Source organism: Callorhinus ursinus, unplaced genomic scaffold, assembly GCF_003265705.2.
Source record: "Callorhinus ursinus isolate GAN/ISIS: 27379988/994484 unplaced genomic scaffold, GSC_fseal_2.0 scaffold5, whole genome shotgun sequence".
NCBI lineage: Eukaryota > Metazoa > Chordata > Mammalia > Carnivora > Otariidae > Callorhinus > Callorhinus ursinus.
The window spans coordinates 54,263,403-54,282,294 of record NW_027397067.1 but is presented as its reverse complement, the minus strand read 5'-3'; the positions used below and the strand labels follow the sequence as shown (position 1 = coordinate 54,282,294).

General features: G+C 37.1%; 1 protein-coding gene across 1 annotated transcript in view; it reads right to left on the bottom strand.

Moving 5' to 3' along the window:
* Positions 1 to 18,892, bottom strand: part of PKHD1L1 (PKHD1 like 1) — a 153,898-nt gene that overhangs the window by 58,942 nt on the left and 76,064 nt on the right. Inside the window, exons 44-52 of the mRNA XM_025871506.2 lie at positions 18,755 to 18,834; positions 18,170 to 18,299; positions 16,769 to 16,898; positions 12,614 to 12,855; positions 11,373 to 11,509; positions 8,252 to 9,281; positions 6,700 to 6,891; positions 2,511 to 2,662; positions 1,228 to 1,387 (exon numbers count right to left, since the gene is read on the bottom strand). Coding sequence (XP_025727291.1) covers positions 1,228 to 1,387; positions 2,511 to 2,662; positions 6,700 to 6,891; positions 8,252 to 9,281; positions 11,373 to 11,509; positions 12,614 to 12,855; positions 16,769 to 16,898; positions 18,170 to 18,299; positions 18,755 to 18,834 — 2,253 coding nt within the window. The remainder of the gene's footprint in view (positions 1 to 1,227; positions 1,388 to 2,510; positions 2,663 to 6,699; positions 6,892 to 8,251; positions 9,282 to 11,372; positions 11,510 to 12,613; positions 12,856 to 16,768; positions 16,899 to 18,169; positions 18,300 to 18,754; positions 18,835 to 18,892) is intronic.

The following is an 18,892-nucleotide window of genomic DNA, read 5'->3' as shown; positions in this document are numbered from 1 at the left end:
AACCCATCCCCCCATCCCCCTCCCCTCTAGAACTCTCAGTTTGTTTCTCAGAGTCCATAGTCTCTCATGGTTCATCTCCCCCTCCGATTTCCCCTCCTTCATTTTTCCCTTCCTACTATCTTCTGCTTTTTTTAAACATATAATGTATTATTTGTTTCAGAGGTACAGGTCTGTGATTCATCAGCCTTACAGAATTCACAGCGCTCACCATAGCACATACCCTTCCCAATGTCTATCACCCAGCCACCCCATCCCTCTCACCCCCCACCACTCCAGCAACCCCCAGTTTGTTTCCTGAGATTAAGAATTCCTCATATCAGTGAGATCATATGATACATGTCTTTCTCTGATTGACTTATTTCGCTCAGCATAATACCCTCCAGTTCCATCCACATCATTGCAAATGGCAAAATTTCATTCCTTTTTTTTTAAATTTTTTATTGTTATGTTAATCACCATATATTACATCATTTGTTTTGGAAGATTTCATTCCTTTTGATGGCTGCATAATATTCCATTGTATATATACACCACATCTTCTTTATCCATTCTTCTGTTGATGGACATCTTGGCTCTTTCCATAGTTTGGCTATTGTGGACATTGCTGCTATAAACATCGGGGTGCACGTACCCCTTTCGATCACTACATTTGTATTTTTGGGGTAAATACCCAGTAGTGCAATTGCTGGGTCGTAGGGTAGCTCTATTTTCAACTTTTTGAGGAACCTCCATACTGTTTTCCAAAGCATCTGCACCAGCTTGCATTCCCACCAACAGTGTAGGAGGGTTCCCCTTTCATATGGAAAAATTCTGATGAAATGCACATGTCTTATTGAGAAGCACACAGTCAAAATGTCTTGACAGTATTTTGGAACTCAAAATTTATTCTTAAATATTTTTATTTCCCCCAAGTAATAAAATAATAGAAATGGAAACAAAATATTTGACAGTTTCCTTTGTAATCATTGCCTCTAATTTTGTGAAATAAATGTTAGGGCCATCTGTAAGAGTGTTGGCATTATCTCCAAACATAAAATGTAAGTCCTTGATTTAACTCAAGGCCTTTTTCGACATAAATTTAGTCTCCAATCCTTTTACTCAGCAAACATTTATTGAATCCTACTATACAGAGGACACTGTATAACATATTTGCCCATTAAGATATTTTTCTCTTTCTTTAGACAAAGCATTAGATAAAATAATCACTTTTGCCTAATGAATACATACCCAAGTAATACAGAGTACTTGTGTTTGCTTCAAGGTGCCAGTCTCCATTCTTGCTAGTATTCCAACTCAATGGATTTGAAGAACCATTCCTCATGTCAATAACATTAAACATATCAGGATTTTGAGTGAAGTTATGAGATATGATTACATAGTCTTCTTCCTGTAAGTGTTTGCCCCCAAATATGATTTTATATGTTAATATCCTGCATAATATACATTAATTTTGATGAGATACAATTAGCCCTTATATTTAGACTTAAGTTTTGGTTTTAGTTTGTCATCTTGCATTCATATTTTGTTTAGTAACATTTTATATGTCTATGACAATAACGCGAACTCTATCCGAAGGCAATGAAAATCTCTCTCTGTACACACACACACACACACACACACACACACACACACACACACACGTATTTAGAGAATATTTTACTTCTGTAATATTTTAAAACATTTAAAACAATGCTACGTGTTGTTTATGGCTACACATATGTAGTATAATCAGAAGAACATGAATGGGGATGAAAACACCCAATTCAGGATATTGGTTACCACAAGAGGTGGAGAGTGGGGAATGATGAGAGTAAGCCATACAGGGGACTTCCATTTCATCAAAAATGTTTATTTCTTAAAAAAAAAATCCAAAGTAAAGATTCACAGTATGTTAGATCCAGATGGAGCTAGGTGGTGGGCACACAGGACTTGGCCCGTCATTGTCTATGTTTGGTATATTTTAAAATACAATTTCTAAAGCCCTTAACTGGTACCTGGAATATTATAAGCACTCAATAAATGTTAGTTATGAACATGATAATAATAACAGGACACAAGCTTAGTATTATGGGAATATGGCAAAGATGTTGCCTACTTCTGATTCCTAGACAAGGTTTCTTTTTTTAGCTTACTTTTTAGACTTAGGGTGGGTCATGAAGTGTGTGCAGGACTTCACCAGGTCAGTATGTGAGGCAAGCACATTCTGGGCCTAACAACTGGTATAAGGACAGGACATAGGTTGCATTCACATAATATACAATCGTCATTATTAGAAGATGAATTTAAGGGGCGCCTGGGTGGCTCAGTCGGTTAAGCGGCTGCCTTCGGCTCAGGTCATGATCCCAGTGTCCTGGGATCAAGCCCCGCATCGGGCTCCCTGCTCGGCAGAGAGCCTGCTTTTCCCTCTCCCTCTGTCTGCCACTCTGCCTACTTGTGCTCTCTCTCTGTTAAATAAATAAATAAAAATCTTTTAAAAAAAAAGATGATGAATTCAATAGCTCTTTGTTTACCTTAAATCCATAGAACGTTGATGTATAAGATATGTTGGTTATGTGATCTACATCTTTAAAATACCAGTTAATGTGCTTTGCATTTGGAATCAGAGCCATCCATCCAGACATATGAGTCAGTCGCTTCTTCTGAAAGGGAACAATGCTTGTGCCTATAGCAGAATACAAAACAAACAAATAACAGTCTTCTCTACCTCTAGAAAATTCCTTTTTTTACAAACAAGTGAAATATTAGCCTAGTCTATGGAAGTCTCTGAAGAGGTCAGAATAGCATTTCATTACTTATGTTCTAAATGTCTTTGTTAACTGAAGGCCCCAATGTTTCATATTACACTTAACTGAAACATAAAAATGCCTTCTCACTTAGAATTCTGAATTGAGATGAAGTCTTTATTCCTTAGGGAAAGAAAAAAATCAAACATGATGATGATTAATGACTACTATGACAAAAGTGCTTAAATATATTAATATAATTCTTTAAATATTGATCTAAAATAAAATTCTGTTGTTATTCTTCTAAGAATTTAAATTAACTCAGAACTTAATTCAGGATCCTTGATTTACAGGATATGCAAATACAAGTTCTAATTCTTTATTAGATTCTCCTGTATTTGTTGAGTTAATCAAAATCTGCATAACAAGTACTAATGTAAAGTTTTGATTTAAAGCTCTTAAGAATCTAGGCTACCACCAGACTTACCACGAACACTGGCCATGGGACCCTAAGGTTTCTGAATGACAAACTTGGAACATAAATTACTTGTTATGGGAAAAAAAACTTATTTGGTAATGCTTTGTTCATGAAAGAGTACCCGACAACTTTAGCTAAAGATTTGAAAAGATTTTTTAGAATATAAAAAGACATGATTAATTGCCCATATTCTATTTTTTTCCTCTCCATCCCCTCTCTCTTTTCATCTCTGATTGAATTTTATGTTAAATTTGCAAACTCTTCCCCTACAAATTTAGGGGGAGAAAGCTAGATGAAAGATTATAAAATAAACTGTCATCCTTTTTCTTTGGAGAATAAGGCAAAAAAGTTCCAATATCAAGGAGGAACAAATTTATTAATTTTTAGGCTTGTGATTTAGCATTACATTTAAAAAAAAGCCATGAGCAGAGACTCTAAAAACATACAGTTCCAAAAGACCTGCAGTGTATAAGAAGAACTATGATGATTTGAATTACTCAGCAAATATTCATTCCTTTCCCCTCCTTGAGTGCTGAGTAGACTTCCCTGACCTGTTGATGTTGAGTGATGTGACATTCATAAACATTTGTGTTTGCTGGATGAAGCTTGCCATCTTGAACCTCTACCATTACAATGCAAAGAGCCTGCCCCAGGTAGTTGGCTCTCCCTTCAGCCTACACTCTGGCATAAACACACGTGGAAACCTGAATTCAACTTTTGGGGAGGAACAAAGCCCACTGGATCCTCACCTTCAAGCAGAGCATCCTAGCTGAGCACGTCCAAGATCAACCAACCCAGTCCACAGACATGAGAGTGAAAACAATGATTGTAGGTTTAAGATTTGGGGATAATCCCCTTTTGGGGATTAAGTTTGGGGATACTCTGTCATGAAGCAATAGCTGACTTATGTAAGAGTTCATGAAAATCATCCAAAACCTCCGGAATTTGCTCTATGTTTGGCAGAACCAACCTCCACTAAAATTTTCTGATGCATGGAATTATACTTTAACCTGAACTTGCTTGCTAATTCTCTTTTTGTAAATAAAACTAATTGTGGGGCACCTGGGTGGCTCAGTCAGTTAAGCAACCGACTCTTGATTTTGGCTCAGGTCATGATCTCAGGGTCCTGATACCAAGCCCCACACTTGCTGGGCATGGCACCTGCTTGGAATTCTCTCTGTTCTTCCGTCCCTCCCCGCTTATGCTCTTTCTTTCTCTCTAAAATGGAAAAATAAATCTTAAAAAAAAACTAATTGTCATTTTTCATAGTCATTTGTGTTTCCTTAATTTTTTTCAGATGCACTCATTTTCAGTATGTTGATTTTAAGCATCTTGGACTGAAATTTGAAGTTGATATTTAAAAAATAATATTACTAAGAGTAAGTGTCTCAAATTAATTTGCCATCTGGTCATAGTATCACTAATAGTAAGTATCTCAAATTAATTTGCCATCTGGTCTAACTTTACATATATATCCATAAAGATACATATATTCACACATATATACATAGAGCTACACACATCATCATGCATGAGACACTTTAATAGATATATGTAAATTTATACCAAATCTTATTCCCCACTGTTCTAGTATATTTGTTGAACTTTTGATTCATTTAGTGTGTGTGTGTGTATATATGTATATATATATATATAAAATGAAAACAAGTGATCTCTTTTTTGTTTTTAATTTTTAGTACTAAATCATTTTATTTGGCTTTAATGGAGATAAAATAAAAAGAGTAAAATATTCTTGATTCTGAAAGTTGTTTTATTCTTTATGTCACATTAAAAAGAAAAGTACCTGGAGTGATGTTTTCTCCACTCATAATTTGGTCTGAGGACTAAAACTAATTCCATTGTAATTCAATAATTACTGAGTTCCTACTATTTGCAATGTCTTGTGTTGAGTTATGTGGGTGACAGAAAGATAAATTTATAGATCTTGCTACCAAGGTGTTCAGTTTAGTAATTAAATAAAAATCTTCATTCCTGAAAGGATCAGGCAAAAAGGCACAGAGAGACTTCACAAGAAAGCTACAATCTCATAAATTCAGAAGTATTAGACTTCTCGAATCAAAAATAAAAACACAAAAACTTCTCTCTAAAATCATCACTACCACCACCATTAATAACAACAAAAAAACCCAAAATATTTAAAATGTTTAAATATTACTGCTTAAAAATTAATAGTGTAAGGTATATATCTTTTTTTATCATTCTGTATATTTAAAATAATTTATCTAGGGTGGTTTTACATCTCTGAGTCCTCTGTAAAATTATCTTAGACCGTGTTTTATAAAAAGCTAATGTTCAGTCTATTCATAGGTATGTCATAAAATATTTGGAGATATGATTAGAAGTTTTATCATAAGTAACTATTTTATGACATAGTAATGGGAAATACTAACATATTACCTCACATTAAAATAAAATAACATTATTTGCTTTTGATGTTTTGGTTCCTTTTAGTTTCAGCCTGTCAGAAAACTTTCACAGATACTCTGCTTAAAATACTGTTTATTGTACCATAATCTCTCAAAGTTTAAGTAATGTTGCTCCATTCTGGACATCTGGTTATCAGAAGAAAAGAAATGGCTGCCAGGTTCATGTCATTAAGTCAGTGAGACAATGGGTATAACCATTACCCAGAGAGTAGGTGTATGGCCCTTTCAATTCACAGGAGGAAGAAACTCTAGTGAGAATATTTTAAAGTTAACTATAATAACTGATAACATCATAATAAACAATAAAAGGCATTGTATACTTACTGTTTCTCCTGCAGATCCATGGTTCGCCATTCTCCATGAGTTTGGACAATGGGAAACACAAGAAAGAGAAGGAGAAGCTAGGCAAGGAGGAATGTGAAATGAGCTACTTATTCCCCTGACTCTCTCCCTGTGAGGAAGTAGGGGGTTCTTGGTGGGCTCCTGCATCTCTCAACCAAAGGGCTATCCCCATTTAACCTGCTTGTTTGGCTGGTGCAAATGCCAAATGGATCATGAATAATGACAGCAAATTAATGCAACCTGTTCCAGTAATGATGTCAAGCTCATCTGGTATTCCAAGTATGGTATCTTTACTGAAACAAATCAGCAAGTCAACAATCCTTGGCACCTGGTGTACAGCTACTGACCTAAGAAATTCTCCCTCGTCCCATTTCAATCAACAAAGATAATCAAAAGGGTCTGCCTTCACTGGCAGGGATGATGGTATATTTTATTGTCTTGCTCCAAGGACTATGTCAACTTTCCTACTCTCTGTTGTAATATTGTCTGGGTGCTCCTTGAGCAAGCAGAACATCATGCTGGTCCATGTATTTATTCAATACTCCTCACATGCCCATTTGGGGTGTGTTATTTTTTTCCTGCCTGGTTATTGACTGATACAAATATACTTTTTCCATGTTCCAAACAGTGAGTAACAACTTAAAAAGATGATGATGAAAACAGAAAAACAAACTTAAGTTAGTGGCTTAAACTATTATATTCCACTTACCAAAAGAGTCTGAGAGAACCACATCCTTTTCAAGCAGAGATACTGGAGAAGGTTTGTTGAATGCCAAACGGTGGAAGCTGACTGAGGTGTCACAGACAGCCCCCGGGAACCCAATGCTCCACTCGGCTTCTTGAGTGCAGTGAGAAGGGTCCAGCAGTGAGCTGTGTGGAATGATGGTGTGTCCTCTGTGACCTAGGAGATGGACATAAACAGCATGTTTCTTTATCATGTAAGAAAACTAAAAAACAAAACAAAACAAAATCCCAAACTATCTACAACATATAGCTACTGTGACCCATAGTCCCAGTAACAAATTCTAAAAGTCTTGGTACATTTTTTTGGGGGGGGTGGCATGGGGCAAGAGGACCTCATGCGAAGGCTTTGCAGTGGACTCTTCAGTCAGGGAGCTTATTGTAGGTGTAGCTGAAACACAGGATCTGAAGCACCCATGAGAGCCAAATATGGGATGGGAAGTAGCATAAGTAACCTGCTCAAGGGCACACAGAAGGATTCAAATCCAGGCAGTCTGACCATAGAGTCCATACTCTTAACCAATGGACTGCCAACTAGCATTAAATATCTAAGCTGAATTAGATAAACTGAAAAAAATTACACAAAGTTGTGTATATTAGAACCACCCAAATGTTCTCCCTCTTAAATCCACAATTAGAAGAGGAGACAAAAGTCAACAGCTATAGCTGAGAACTCAGCCTGTTTGAATTTGAGATGAATCTTATTCCATCTTACAAAGTCTTTCAAAAGTAAATTGCCAATATCTGTAGATTTATTTGTCATTTATCTCTTAAAGTATTATGTAGAATCACACACATCATCCTTGCTATCTTAGACAAGTCTTTATTATTAAAAATGTGTAAAGACACTAAATTCTAGAAATTAGGAATATTTACAGAAAATGTGGCATACTCTAAACTTGAAATGGTAAAAAATTTTAACCTATAAATTATGTTGAATTTTATATTACAGTTAACATATTCTTTTAATTAATTTCAAATTCAGAATTTAGATTGGAAAGAAAAGGGTTAACAGCAGGCCTGTAACTTATTCCTTTCCTTTCAAGTATTTTAGTAGGATATATCCACTCTGCCTACATTGCTTATGTAAATAAAACTGGAATATATATATTTATGGGGCATGACTGGCTGGAGAATTTGGGTAGTCATGTGAACAGTTTCTTATCTGTATAATTAACTGAATATATATATAAAATGAAGAAGATCTAAAACTGAAATGATTTCCTTTTGTAGTCAATGTTTCCATAAATATTGCTCAGAATTTGCTGTTAATTCCAAACCAAAGTGCAAATGCAAGAATAAAGGATATTTGGGGAGGCTACATTTGACATTTTGGGTCTCTTCCAGAAAAGAATGTCTAATCTGAGCCTATTGTTGACCTATATCCTTAAATCACTTCCAAAGTTTGGTGTTGGGTAAGATCTGTGATTCATGTGAGTCTGCTTTGACAATTCAACTCTCTGTGTTAACACAAATATATTTCCAATGTATATTATCAGAAATTAGAACATAACATTTACCTGTAAGTGAACCATCAACATCAATCAGTACCACTTCATGTTCCCATCGAAAGCCAGCCTTGTTTGGTGTGTGAAAATACTGGATGTCAACAAATTTTGCACTCCAGCCTCCACATCTCTCATTACAAACTCCAGTGATGGATGTCACTCCCAAAGCTACACAGTTGGGACGGTCAAAGTTCATAAAGTGTACAGATGATACAGTCAAGCCTTCACTAAATGGGAGAACCAGGCCTTTCCTTGTGCAAAATGCAGACCCCATTCCCAGTTCATCAAGATGCCCAACTATTTTGGCATTTTTAATCACTGCTCCATTGGTTTCACCCCATCCTCCAACATAAGGAGCCAGAATCCTCTTGGTCTCAATTCCAGCCTCAAAATTATTTACCATCACAAAGTTATGGAACTGAAGGGCACCTCCATTGACCCATTCAGCTCCTTTTTCACAATTCCAAGTAGTCAGCGAATTAAATATCGCAGGCTCTGGCACTGTAGAAGTACAAGATCCTGTCTGCATGGGGAAATATTCTTCAAATATCCACATTCCAAACCAACCTTGAGAATGAACAGTGTTGTTAAAGAATTCTCCAAGAGGAACCCTTTTTTGGCAAATGTTTCGGTCATAGGATGGCCCATCAGGGTGGTTGTTCATTCGGTACCAAAAGCCAAAGTGAGTGCCACCAGCAGCTGCATTGTGTCGTATGGTGTTGTTTGGGTTCGTTACCCAAAACGCAGCCGGGGTCACATCATCATTCAGAAGACTAGTACTTTGCTGCACAAATACTGCCAAGTTATACTGCAAGATATTGCCATGTTCAATACCATCTTCTATAAAAAATGCTCCTCCCTTGATATCATATATAATATTCCACTCCACCAGCAGGTGATGTGTGTTATGGATGGTAACGGCTCTGTTATAGGCCTGGTGAATTGCACAGCCTCTTACATAAGATTTAAACTGTAAATCTCCAAGCAGGTGCCAATGTATTGGATAACGCCCCAACCGGAAAGCCTGGCCAGCATGGAATATCTGTCAAGCCCAGAAATGATAGCTATTTAGTGATACACATACACTCATAATTTGTCTGGTTTCTACCTTCTTGTTTCAAAATAATCTCTAATTTTATAATAATAATTATTAATATTTATATCTTCCATATTATTCACATTTATCATTCAAAAATGTTAAGTGACCTTCAACCTACATTGTTTTATTCAATATATAACAGCCCATACTTGTTACCAAATGAATGAATGAACAAAAGCCATCTTTGAATCTTCTGCTTTTCACTTCAGTCTATCAGTAAACTTCCATGTTTAGCAAAATAAAACCTCTCAAAGACTTATTTTTGTCCTTCACTTTGATTCTTATATAATAATAAGAAACATTGCTTGAATCTTTGCCATGTGCCAGATATTGTGCTGTGTCGTATATACATGATCACAATCTTTACCACAGTCCTATGAAGTAGCCAGTGACCATCAACTTCATTTTACAGATGAAGAAATTGAAGTTCATGAAGGCTAAGTATCTTGTTCATGGTTATAAAACTCCATTTAAATCCAAGGTGGTCTGATTCTACATTTGGTGCTGTTATTAACTACTGTGCTGTGCTTTCTTTCAATAGGTCTACGATCTAGCAATTTAATACAGAGGATGCCAGTGTGTATGTGTACAAGTGTGTGTGTGTGTATGTGTGTGTGTGTATCTGTGTGTGTCTGTGTGTGTAATGTGATCCCAGAAGGTTGGGAAGTAAGATGTTAGGGCACCTATTTATTTTCATTCTTCAACTAAAAATTAAAAATTAACTACTATTAATAATTAATACACAGATTGACCCTGGCAACCTCACTCAGTCTATATCTTAGATGTCACATATGTGTAACATATTCTAGGAGGAGGGAAGTTTCATAAAATACAGATGTGGACTCTATCACCCTCAATACATTGTTTGTAGTCTAGGTGTTCCCAATGTAATAGATTTATAGGTTTTACTATCCCTCTCTCTCACACACACTCCCTCTCCCCTCCCCATTTTCCTTTCTTCCTTCCTTCCTCCCATTTACTGAATACTTGACAAAAACTAGGCTAAACTCTGATTATATAGACTGAATATGAGTAAGATACAGAGGGGCTCCTAATCTCTTGCGGATAACTTGCCTATTTGTTCATTTATTTGTATTTTGGTTCAATTAACAACCAGTTGGGAATCTGTTATATGCCAAGCACTGTTCCAGCCACATGAGAATCACCAGAAAAACAGAAAGACAAAATCTCTGAACTAACTGAATTTATGTGCTGGAGGGAGAGATTGAAAATAGCTATATGTCAGGAGTTATGAGTAAATAAAGGGAAACAGGTTTGGGCAGTTATTTCAAATAAAGATGGTGAGGAAAGGCCTCTCTTAAGAGAGAACACTTGAGGGGACACCTGACTGAAATGAATGTGAACTAAAGCATTTGGTAGAGGAGCATTCCGAGAATAATGAAGAGCAAGCACAAAGAACCTGAGACAAAACTATGCCTGACATGATCAATAGATACAAGGAGGCCCATGTAGCTAGCTTGGCATGAGCCAGGGAGAGAATCACAGGAGGTAAAGTCAGAGGCCAGCTGGAGGACAGATCGTGTGGGTCCTATGGGAAGGACTTGGGCTTTTTGTTTTAGGTGTAACATGAAGCCATTAAACACTGCAACAAGATCTAATTTATACTTAAAAATTTGTATTTGGCTGTGGTGTGGAGATTCTATTGGAGAAAGGGTGGACACAGGGTGTTGAGTTAGAAGAAAATCATAGTAATCTAGGTTAGAGGGGACAGTGGCGTGGTTGAGGGATCAGGTAGCAGTGGTGGAGAGAGAGTGGATGCGGTTCACTGTATTTTGTAGGCAGTATGGATAGAACTTGATGATGAATTTGATGTGGGATGCGAGAAAAATAGAGAATAAAATTTTGGCATGATTAAATGGGTGAATAATTGGGTATGTCAAAACTGTGTGTTTACTTATCTGTCTCCTCTACCAGATTATAAGCAGCATCTGGCAAAAAGCAGGAATTCAATGCTTATTTGTTGTATGGATAACCTTCAGCAAACCATTGTGATTTAACAATAATGCTTCTTACCTCTACATATTCTATTCTTCCAGTTACCATGTTAGCACCAGGTATGGGAGCATGAAACATAATGCAGCCTCCAAACTGGTCACTTCCTATTTCTTCTCCAAACTTTCCTTGGAAGCATGTCTGTGTAGCAAATTCACCTTTAAAAATATTTTTTAAGACAACATAAAGAAAAACCATGGCAAAATCCTCTAGTTATATTAAGATTTCCTCCCATACCTAATTATATCTTTTTATTCATATATAATTTTAATCTCATCCTGTGACATAATTATCTGCATTCATATCATTTCCTCCTCTAAATAGCAAGCGAGGTGAGTGCCTTGTCTTGTTCACCTTTGTGTTTCTTAAAGTACCTATTACAGAATTTTTCAAAGACACTAAATAAATATTTGAATGGTTGAATGAATACTGATAAAGGAACTTTTGGCTTATTATCTCTGAAGCTTTGCCCTAAGATTTGGGAAGTAACATAATGCAATCTTATATTTGTGTAGCACTAGAATACGCACTTTGTCACTTAATTCCTATAACTACAATATGTGGACAGAACAGGACATATTCTTATTTTAAACAGGATGAAATTAAAGTTTCATGAACTGGAATCAGAATGTAGGTTATCTGACACTGGATCCAGGGAGCCTTGTCTCAATTATCCCATTGAAGGAAAGGCTATACTTAAGCTCTGTTTGTTAGTATTTAACTACATATCGGACTGTATTGGTATTAGTTATTACATAAAAGTATCTATCTATCTATCTATCATCTATCTATCTATCTATCTATCTATCTATCTATCTATCTATCTTCCATCTATCTATCTGTTACACACACAGGCACACATATAAGTACTATGGTAAGTTAAGCATAGCTATGTTATCAGTTCTGTCTAATGACACCTGAGTGGAAGAGACACATGTCACTTCAGGACCAAAGTGAGTGCTGTTGCTTGACTCCCCGCCATCACATGACTTCTTCTGTCCCAGAGATCACAGAGGCCTCTGTTGAAGTAGAGCCTCCTGCAGCCCAGATCCTGGAATCTTTAGAAAGAGCATTTCGGACACATGCAGCATGAATGAGAAATAAATCTTTCTCAATTGAATCACTGCCATTGGGGGCTTATTTATTACTACAGCATAACCTCGCCTGGCAGTTTGCAACTGGGGGTGATTTTGTTCCCAGGGACCATTTTTTTACAATGCCTGGAAACAATTAAGTTGACTCGCTCTGGCTGCTAAAATTACCAGTGTCAAATCCATCCGGACATGCTGGAATTTTGATATTCCACTCCACATTATCAGATCCTCTTATTAAAATATTTCTTGTAAGAATTCCAACTTCGGCTCTCGCATCAAACAGAGTTCCATCGGGGAGACTGACAGTGATTCCTAAGTGTGTATAACTCAGTGGCTCAGTTAGCATTATCTTCATGCCATCAGCAGATACAGATGCGATGGTCCTTTCTTCATTCTCTTGTTGACTGTGTCTGTAAAAATTTTAACAAAAAAACTTCCAAAATTAATCTAAACCGACATAATCTTGTCTTAGTGCATTTGTCTTACAGTCTTTGAACACTTCATCTGTAAAATAGGAAATTTTTAGATGTCATAATATTCTGAAGAGGAATTTGAAGATGGTCTCTAAGTCTTTCTTAGAGTAACTGAATAAATTTTATAAAAGCATTTCAATTATATAAATATTTTCCAAGTGCTACAGTTATTCAGAGAACTGTACTAATTCCTATAAAGTATTCAAAAGAACTATTCATTTATAACTTCGAAGATCACACCCAATGGTTCTCAACGGAGTGATTATATTCCCCATGAGACATCTGGCGATGCCTGGACACATTTTTGGTTGTCACAAATCAGGGGGTGCTACTGGCATCTTGTGGGGAGTGGCCAAGGATTTTAGAAACATCCTCTAATACAAAGGGCAACCCCACACAATAAGGACTTGTCAGGTCCAAAGTGTCAGCAGCACTGAAGTTGAGAAGCCCTTACAGAGGGAAACCTCTGGAGGTTCCTGAGTAGGGAAAAGAAATGACTGAGGTGAAGTTTCAGAGGTCTCATCTCTACCACTTCTTCAGTACACCTCCAAGTCTAGCCACAGCCAAAGGACTTATCAATTCTATAACACTCATTCATGTATTTGGTTGTTCAGCAAACATTTACTGAATGTCCCGCCTGTTTTCTAGGCACAGAGCTAAGGATGCCAAGTAGAAAGTGCCCGTGACTTTCAGGAGACGTGTGTCAGTGCCCGGTGGTATATTATCTGCTAAGGTATGGGTGGTGCAGTCAACAGAAGTAAGCTTAGGGTAGTTATTTCTGTGTCTTCCTGACATTCCCTTTTGACTCTTCTCTCCCTTAACAAATCTTTTTCCTCTTTTGAATACCAGTTCAAATGACAATGTCACAAGGGAACCAGGTAAAAAGTCACCTCTCCCGACTTTCCCAGACCTTCTTCTGGATTCCCAGTACATTCTTCCTAATGCCCTGAAGGTGCTCACTGTAACCACACTGCGGTCCCCTCATGTCTGCTGCTGCCGGCCTATCTGCTGCCCTGTCCTTTCCGTTACCTGGCTGCCCCTCTGGGTAACGTATGTAGAGATTCAGTCATTTTGTACACTGAGCACTTCGTACAGTACCTGGCACCACTTGCTAACACTGACGGATTCGACAAATTAATGTAGAATGAATTTGTGAGGGGGAGAAAACTAGAGGAATGGAGCCCAAGTAGGAAGGTGATGTCATATTCCAGGTGTGAGGGACAGAGTCTAAATTAAACTGAGAGCAGGGAAAGACAATGGAAGAGACATTGCAAGGACAAGAATCCAAAGAACCTAGTGATGTGCAGGTCAAATGAAGGATGCTGGTTAGTCAGAAAGTCACTGGGAAAGTTTTTGTGAAGACAGAAATTAGACTATAGGGGCTTAAGGGAAAAAATGGGTAACAAAAATGCAATGCAAAAATGGGCATGGGGTGCCTGAGTGGCTCAGTCGTTGAGTGTCTGCCTTCAGCTCAGGTCATGATCCCAGGGTCCTGGAATCAAGCCCCGCATCGGGCTCCCTGCTCAGCGGGAAGCCTGCTTCTCCCTCTCCCACTCCCCCTGCTTGTGCTCCCTCTCTCCCTGTGTCTCTCTCTGTCAAATAAATAAAATCTTTAAAAAAAATGGGCATAATATTTAGGCAATTCAATAATTTTTTTATTTTTTTATTTTTTATTTTATTTTTTTAAAGATTTTATGTATTTATTTGAGAGAGAGAGAGAATGAGAGATAGAAAGCACGAGAGGGAAGAGGGTCAGAGGGAGAAGCAGACTCCCTGCCGAGCAGGGAGCCTGATGTGGGACTTGATCCTGGGACTCCAGGATCATGACCTGAGCCGAAGGCAGTCGCTTAACCAACTGAGCCACCCAGGCGCCCCAATAATTTTTTTAAAGACAAATTGGGGCCGCCTGGGTGGCACAGTCGGTTATGCGTCTGACTCTTGGTTTTGGCTCAGGTCGTGATCTCAGGGTTGTGAGATCAAGCCCCGAGTTGGGCTCTGCACTCAGCACAGAGACTGCTTGTGACTCTCTCTCCTCCCTCTACCCTTCCCACTGCCACCCCCTCTCTCTGTAAAAAAAATAAATAAATAAATAAATCTTTTTTAAAAATTAAAAAAATAAAAAGATAAAATGAAAGTGGCTAGAAAGGATAGGAGAATAAAGTTATTTTTCATGATAGTGTGGATGGAGAATCCTACAAATCCAAAAGACTCGGGGAAGGAACTGTGGGGAAAGGAAGCCAGGGGGAGTTGAGGATGAAGGGTGCTCGAGCTAAGGATATATCAATAGTATAAGATCCTATTGGTGGTATAGAAAAGGGGTTTAGGCTGGCCTCCCCTAAATTCTCTTGGATTCAGATTATACAGAGATTTCTTTAGAGAAGAAAGTTCTGCAAAGCATCTTTTATGTTATGTGCACCTAAAAACACTTTTCGTTCCTTTATAATAGTATCTAACATTTATTTTTTTAACCTAACACTTACATAGCACTTACTCTGAGCCAGTTCCACTCTAAGTGCTTATGCATACTAATTCATTTAATTCTTACAATAATTCCGAAATAGATACAAAGAGCATTCCAGTTTTAATGAAGCACAAAGAGATGAAACAATATGGCTGCAGGGCTCGTAAGTGGTATTGCTGGGAGGTGGACCCAGGCTGACTAATTTTAGAAGTAGTAGTCTCGACCACTTGCTTTACAAATTCTCAAATACAACTTACAAATGAAACAGTGAACAGTGAGTTAAATTTGGTGGGAAATTTCTTAATTTTTGTTTCTTAAAACTAAATATCCCTCAGCTAAATTCTAAACTTACCCTCTTATTTCATATAGAAAAGCTATAAATGAGAACTTTCTATTCTATTAGTAAGCCCTGTCATTTTGTTGCTTTTTATTCTGCCACTATGTAATTAAAATTTCTTCCAAAGCCAGAAATAAAAAGGGCACTTATAAAGCTGAGTATATATTTAACTTTTCCTAACATCTGCAAGTCTATTTTTAACTTGGAAAATGGCAAACTCAAAATGCCATCTTGAATTTTAATTCTAAATTGAGTCACAACCTTAACATAATTTAGCTGTTTCTTACCATAAATTACTATTTGTTACCTGATAAGCATAACCATATCCAATTTTGCTATTACCCATAATTTGAATAATAAAGCAAAAATAAAACTCCTCTTGCTCTCTTTCTCCACCAATATTCTTGGTGTAGCTATATTACTCTTGTTCCTTTTATTTCTTGCTTATTAATACATATAATTAAACAGAAATTAAAGGTCATAAGCTGTTTCAATTGTAAAATGCCAGACATGTAAAAGGTCATGTTAATCATCACTCATTCTATAATAATTTCTTCTCTTTGATTCAATCATTACTAACAGTCTTACTCCATGGGAACCACTGTCAAGACTGTAAGATATGAAAGAGTTCACTAGCTGCTTTCAACCATGTTCTTTGGCAACCCCAAATAAAGCAGTTCATTTACATTTCTGCATTCATTAATGTATTTAGCTGAAGCTCTAAGAGGTTTCTAAATGACTGTTAATAGCAGAATGCTTTTTTCAAGCTAAATCTTACATGAGAATCTGACCATGAAAAACATTTCTTAGTATACATTTTATAGGTTCAAATTTATACTTTTCCTTATTGTAAATTAATCAATGAAAACAACACACTGGTGTTCAACCCAACGTTAACATTTGGCAAGTAGGTACTTGGCTGTTCATATTTCTTTATTAGAACTTTCAAATTTAAATCAAATAGTTGTGGATTTTCTGAATCATCCCTCTTTCACAGAGCTTAAAAAATCTCTGTCCTAAATTAAAATGATCATGCCCAGAAGACATCATACCTGTGACCTGTGCTTGCAATTACAATCTTATCTCCTGGTTTCCAAGTTACCGCTTCTTGTAAAATCAAAGTTCTTTCTCCTGCCTTTGCAGTATGAGCCAGACGAGTCCAGATCACAGAAACAGGCAGACCTGGAGCCAACATACACACTGAGTATTTCTAAAGATGCATTTTCTTGCATAGTGAGAGCTTTATGCATTTTTAATATTTGCCTGGATTGAATAAATATTGGGAAGGCTCATTTTACCTTAGCATTTTATACCTTCCTCAAAAAAGAAAAAGGAATATTCAGAATGTTTGCTTTATAAAAGTAACAGTTAGGTTTATGATAACATGTGTGGGTCTACAAAACTAAAAATCATCTGCCTACAATGATATACTCCGCTTAAAACAATCTTCTTCTTCTTCTTTTTTTTTTTTAAGATCTTATTTATTTATCTGACAGAGGCAGAGATAGTGAGAGCAAGAACACAAGCAGCGGGGGTAGGAGAGGGAGAAGCAGGCTTCCCGTGGAGCAGAGAACCTGATGTGGGACTCAATCCCAGGACCCTGGGATCATGACCTCAGCCGGAGGCAGACATTTAACGACTGAGCCACCCAGGCGCCCAAAACAATCTTCTTTATAGGATCACAATATAAATGTGGTGGTGATACTGTTGCTACAAAGGGCAGAGGCCTATTATCTTTGCCACTGTTGATAGAAATCACTTAAATTGGTAATCTGGAGACAAATGAAATGTGTAAATTTCTGAACATTATATTAGGATATTTATTTAGCATAATGCAGGGCAACAGTTATCATCATAATAGGGATGTTTATACATTCTAAATTTATAAAAGAAACAGATTATTGCAATACAGAAGACTTCGATATAAAAAGGATTCACACCATGCTTCCTTTAAATAAGTAATCCTGATACCTCAAACAGTCGTTTTTATTTGCTGATACATTTCCAGAATATAGTTATATAAAAGTACAACTATAAACTTATAGTTATACTTTAGAAAGAGCCTATTTTAAAATACAAATATAAGAAGTTACAGTCTTCTGCTTCCAGACTTAATGCCCTTTTATATAGATAAACGAATGCTGTAAACGATCACTATGTACAAAGTGCTAAAATAGGCAAAAGGTGTTATGGGAACACATGGAAAGGAATAAGCAGAAGGGTGTAGAGAAGACCCAGAAGGGCTTCGCCAGCAGTGACCTCAGTTGTGAGTCTTGGTACTCTGAGGGGCTGACCCGCCTGGGATAAATGGAGGCCAGAGATAAAGAGGGCATACATAAAGACCGGAGAGGCCTGGCAAGGTTTCATTTAGAGAGGATAATCAGGAGAATTATCTCTGGTTTTCTGGCTAGTGTCTCCTGGACCAGTTCCCTGAGCCCTTCTGGCTGCCCTACCATGCAGATCCAGGATTCCCTCTCGCACGGCCAGAGTTTTGGTGCCATATACTGGGAGCTCCGGAGATCGCAGGTGTCCATGCAAAGTAATGACTGCCCTGTGTTGAAATGGGGATGCCTCTGTCCCAATCTGCAAGGCATTTCACAAGCATCATTCAAAAGTTAAAACTCAATATCCACAATTCTAAACACTCAAAAGTCATCCTTTCTTTTGAGAAACCCATTGTTCAGTTATCAGTATCTTTCTTATGAAAGATAAACCTTAAATTTTCTAGGCAGCCAAGCACACTCTGTCAGATCTTTGGAAACAATACTGATTGACTTTAGCCATATATCTGAGCAATTTTTTTTCTGTGCTATTTAAAATTCTGCTCTATGATAATACACTATCATCTTTCCATTAAAAGCACAAGAATACTCTGGGAAATTTTCCCCAGAAAAAAGGATTTTAGACTGATAACAGAGACCTACATAAAGATGAACTTATGAGAGTCTGTTATAATTAACTAACCATTTTACACAGGATATTTTACAAAGAAATGGAGAGACATTAGCGATGATTATGTATTAGGTTCTCTTGTATACCTGAAGAATGCCTCCATCCGTAATTAGAATATTTTCTGCCTGCAGTTCAATGTCAGCTTCATCAAATATTAGAGTCCCACCTATGAACCAACCATACAATTTTGAAATACAACACAAGGGAAATTGTCATTAAATGCT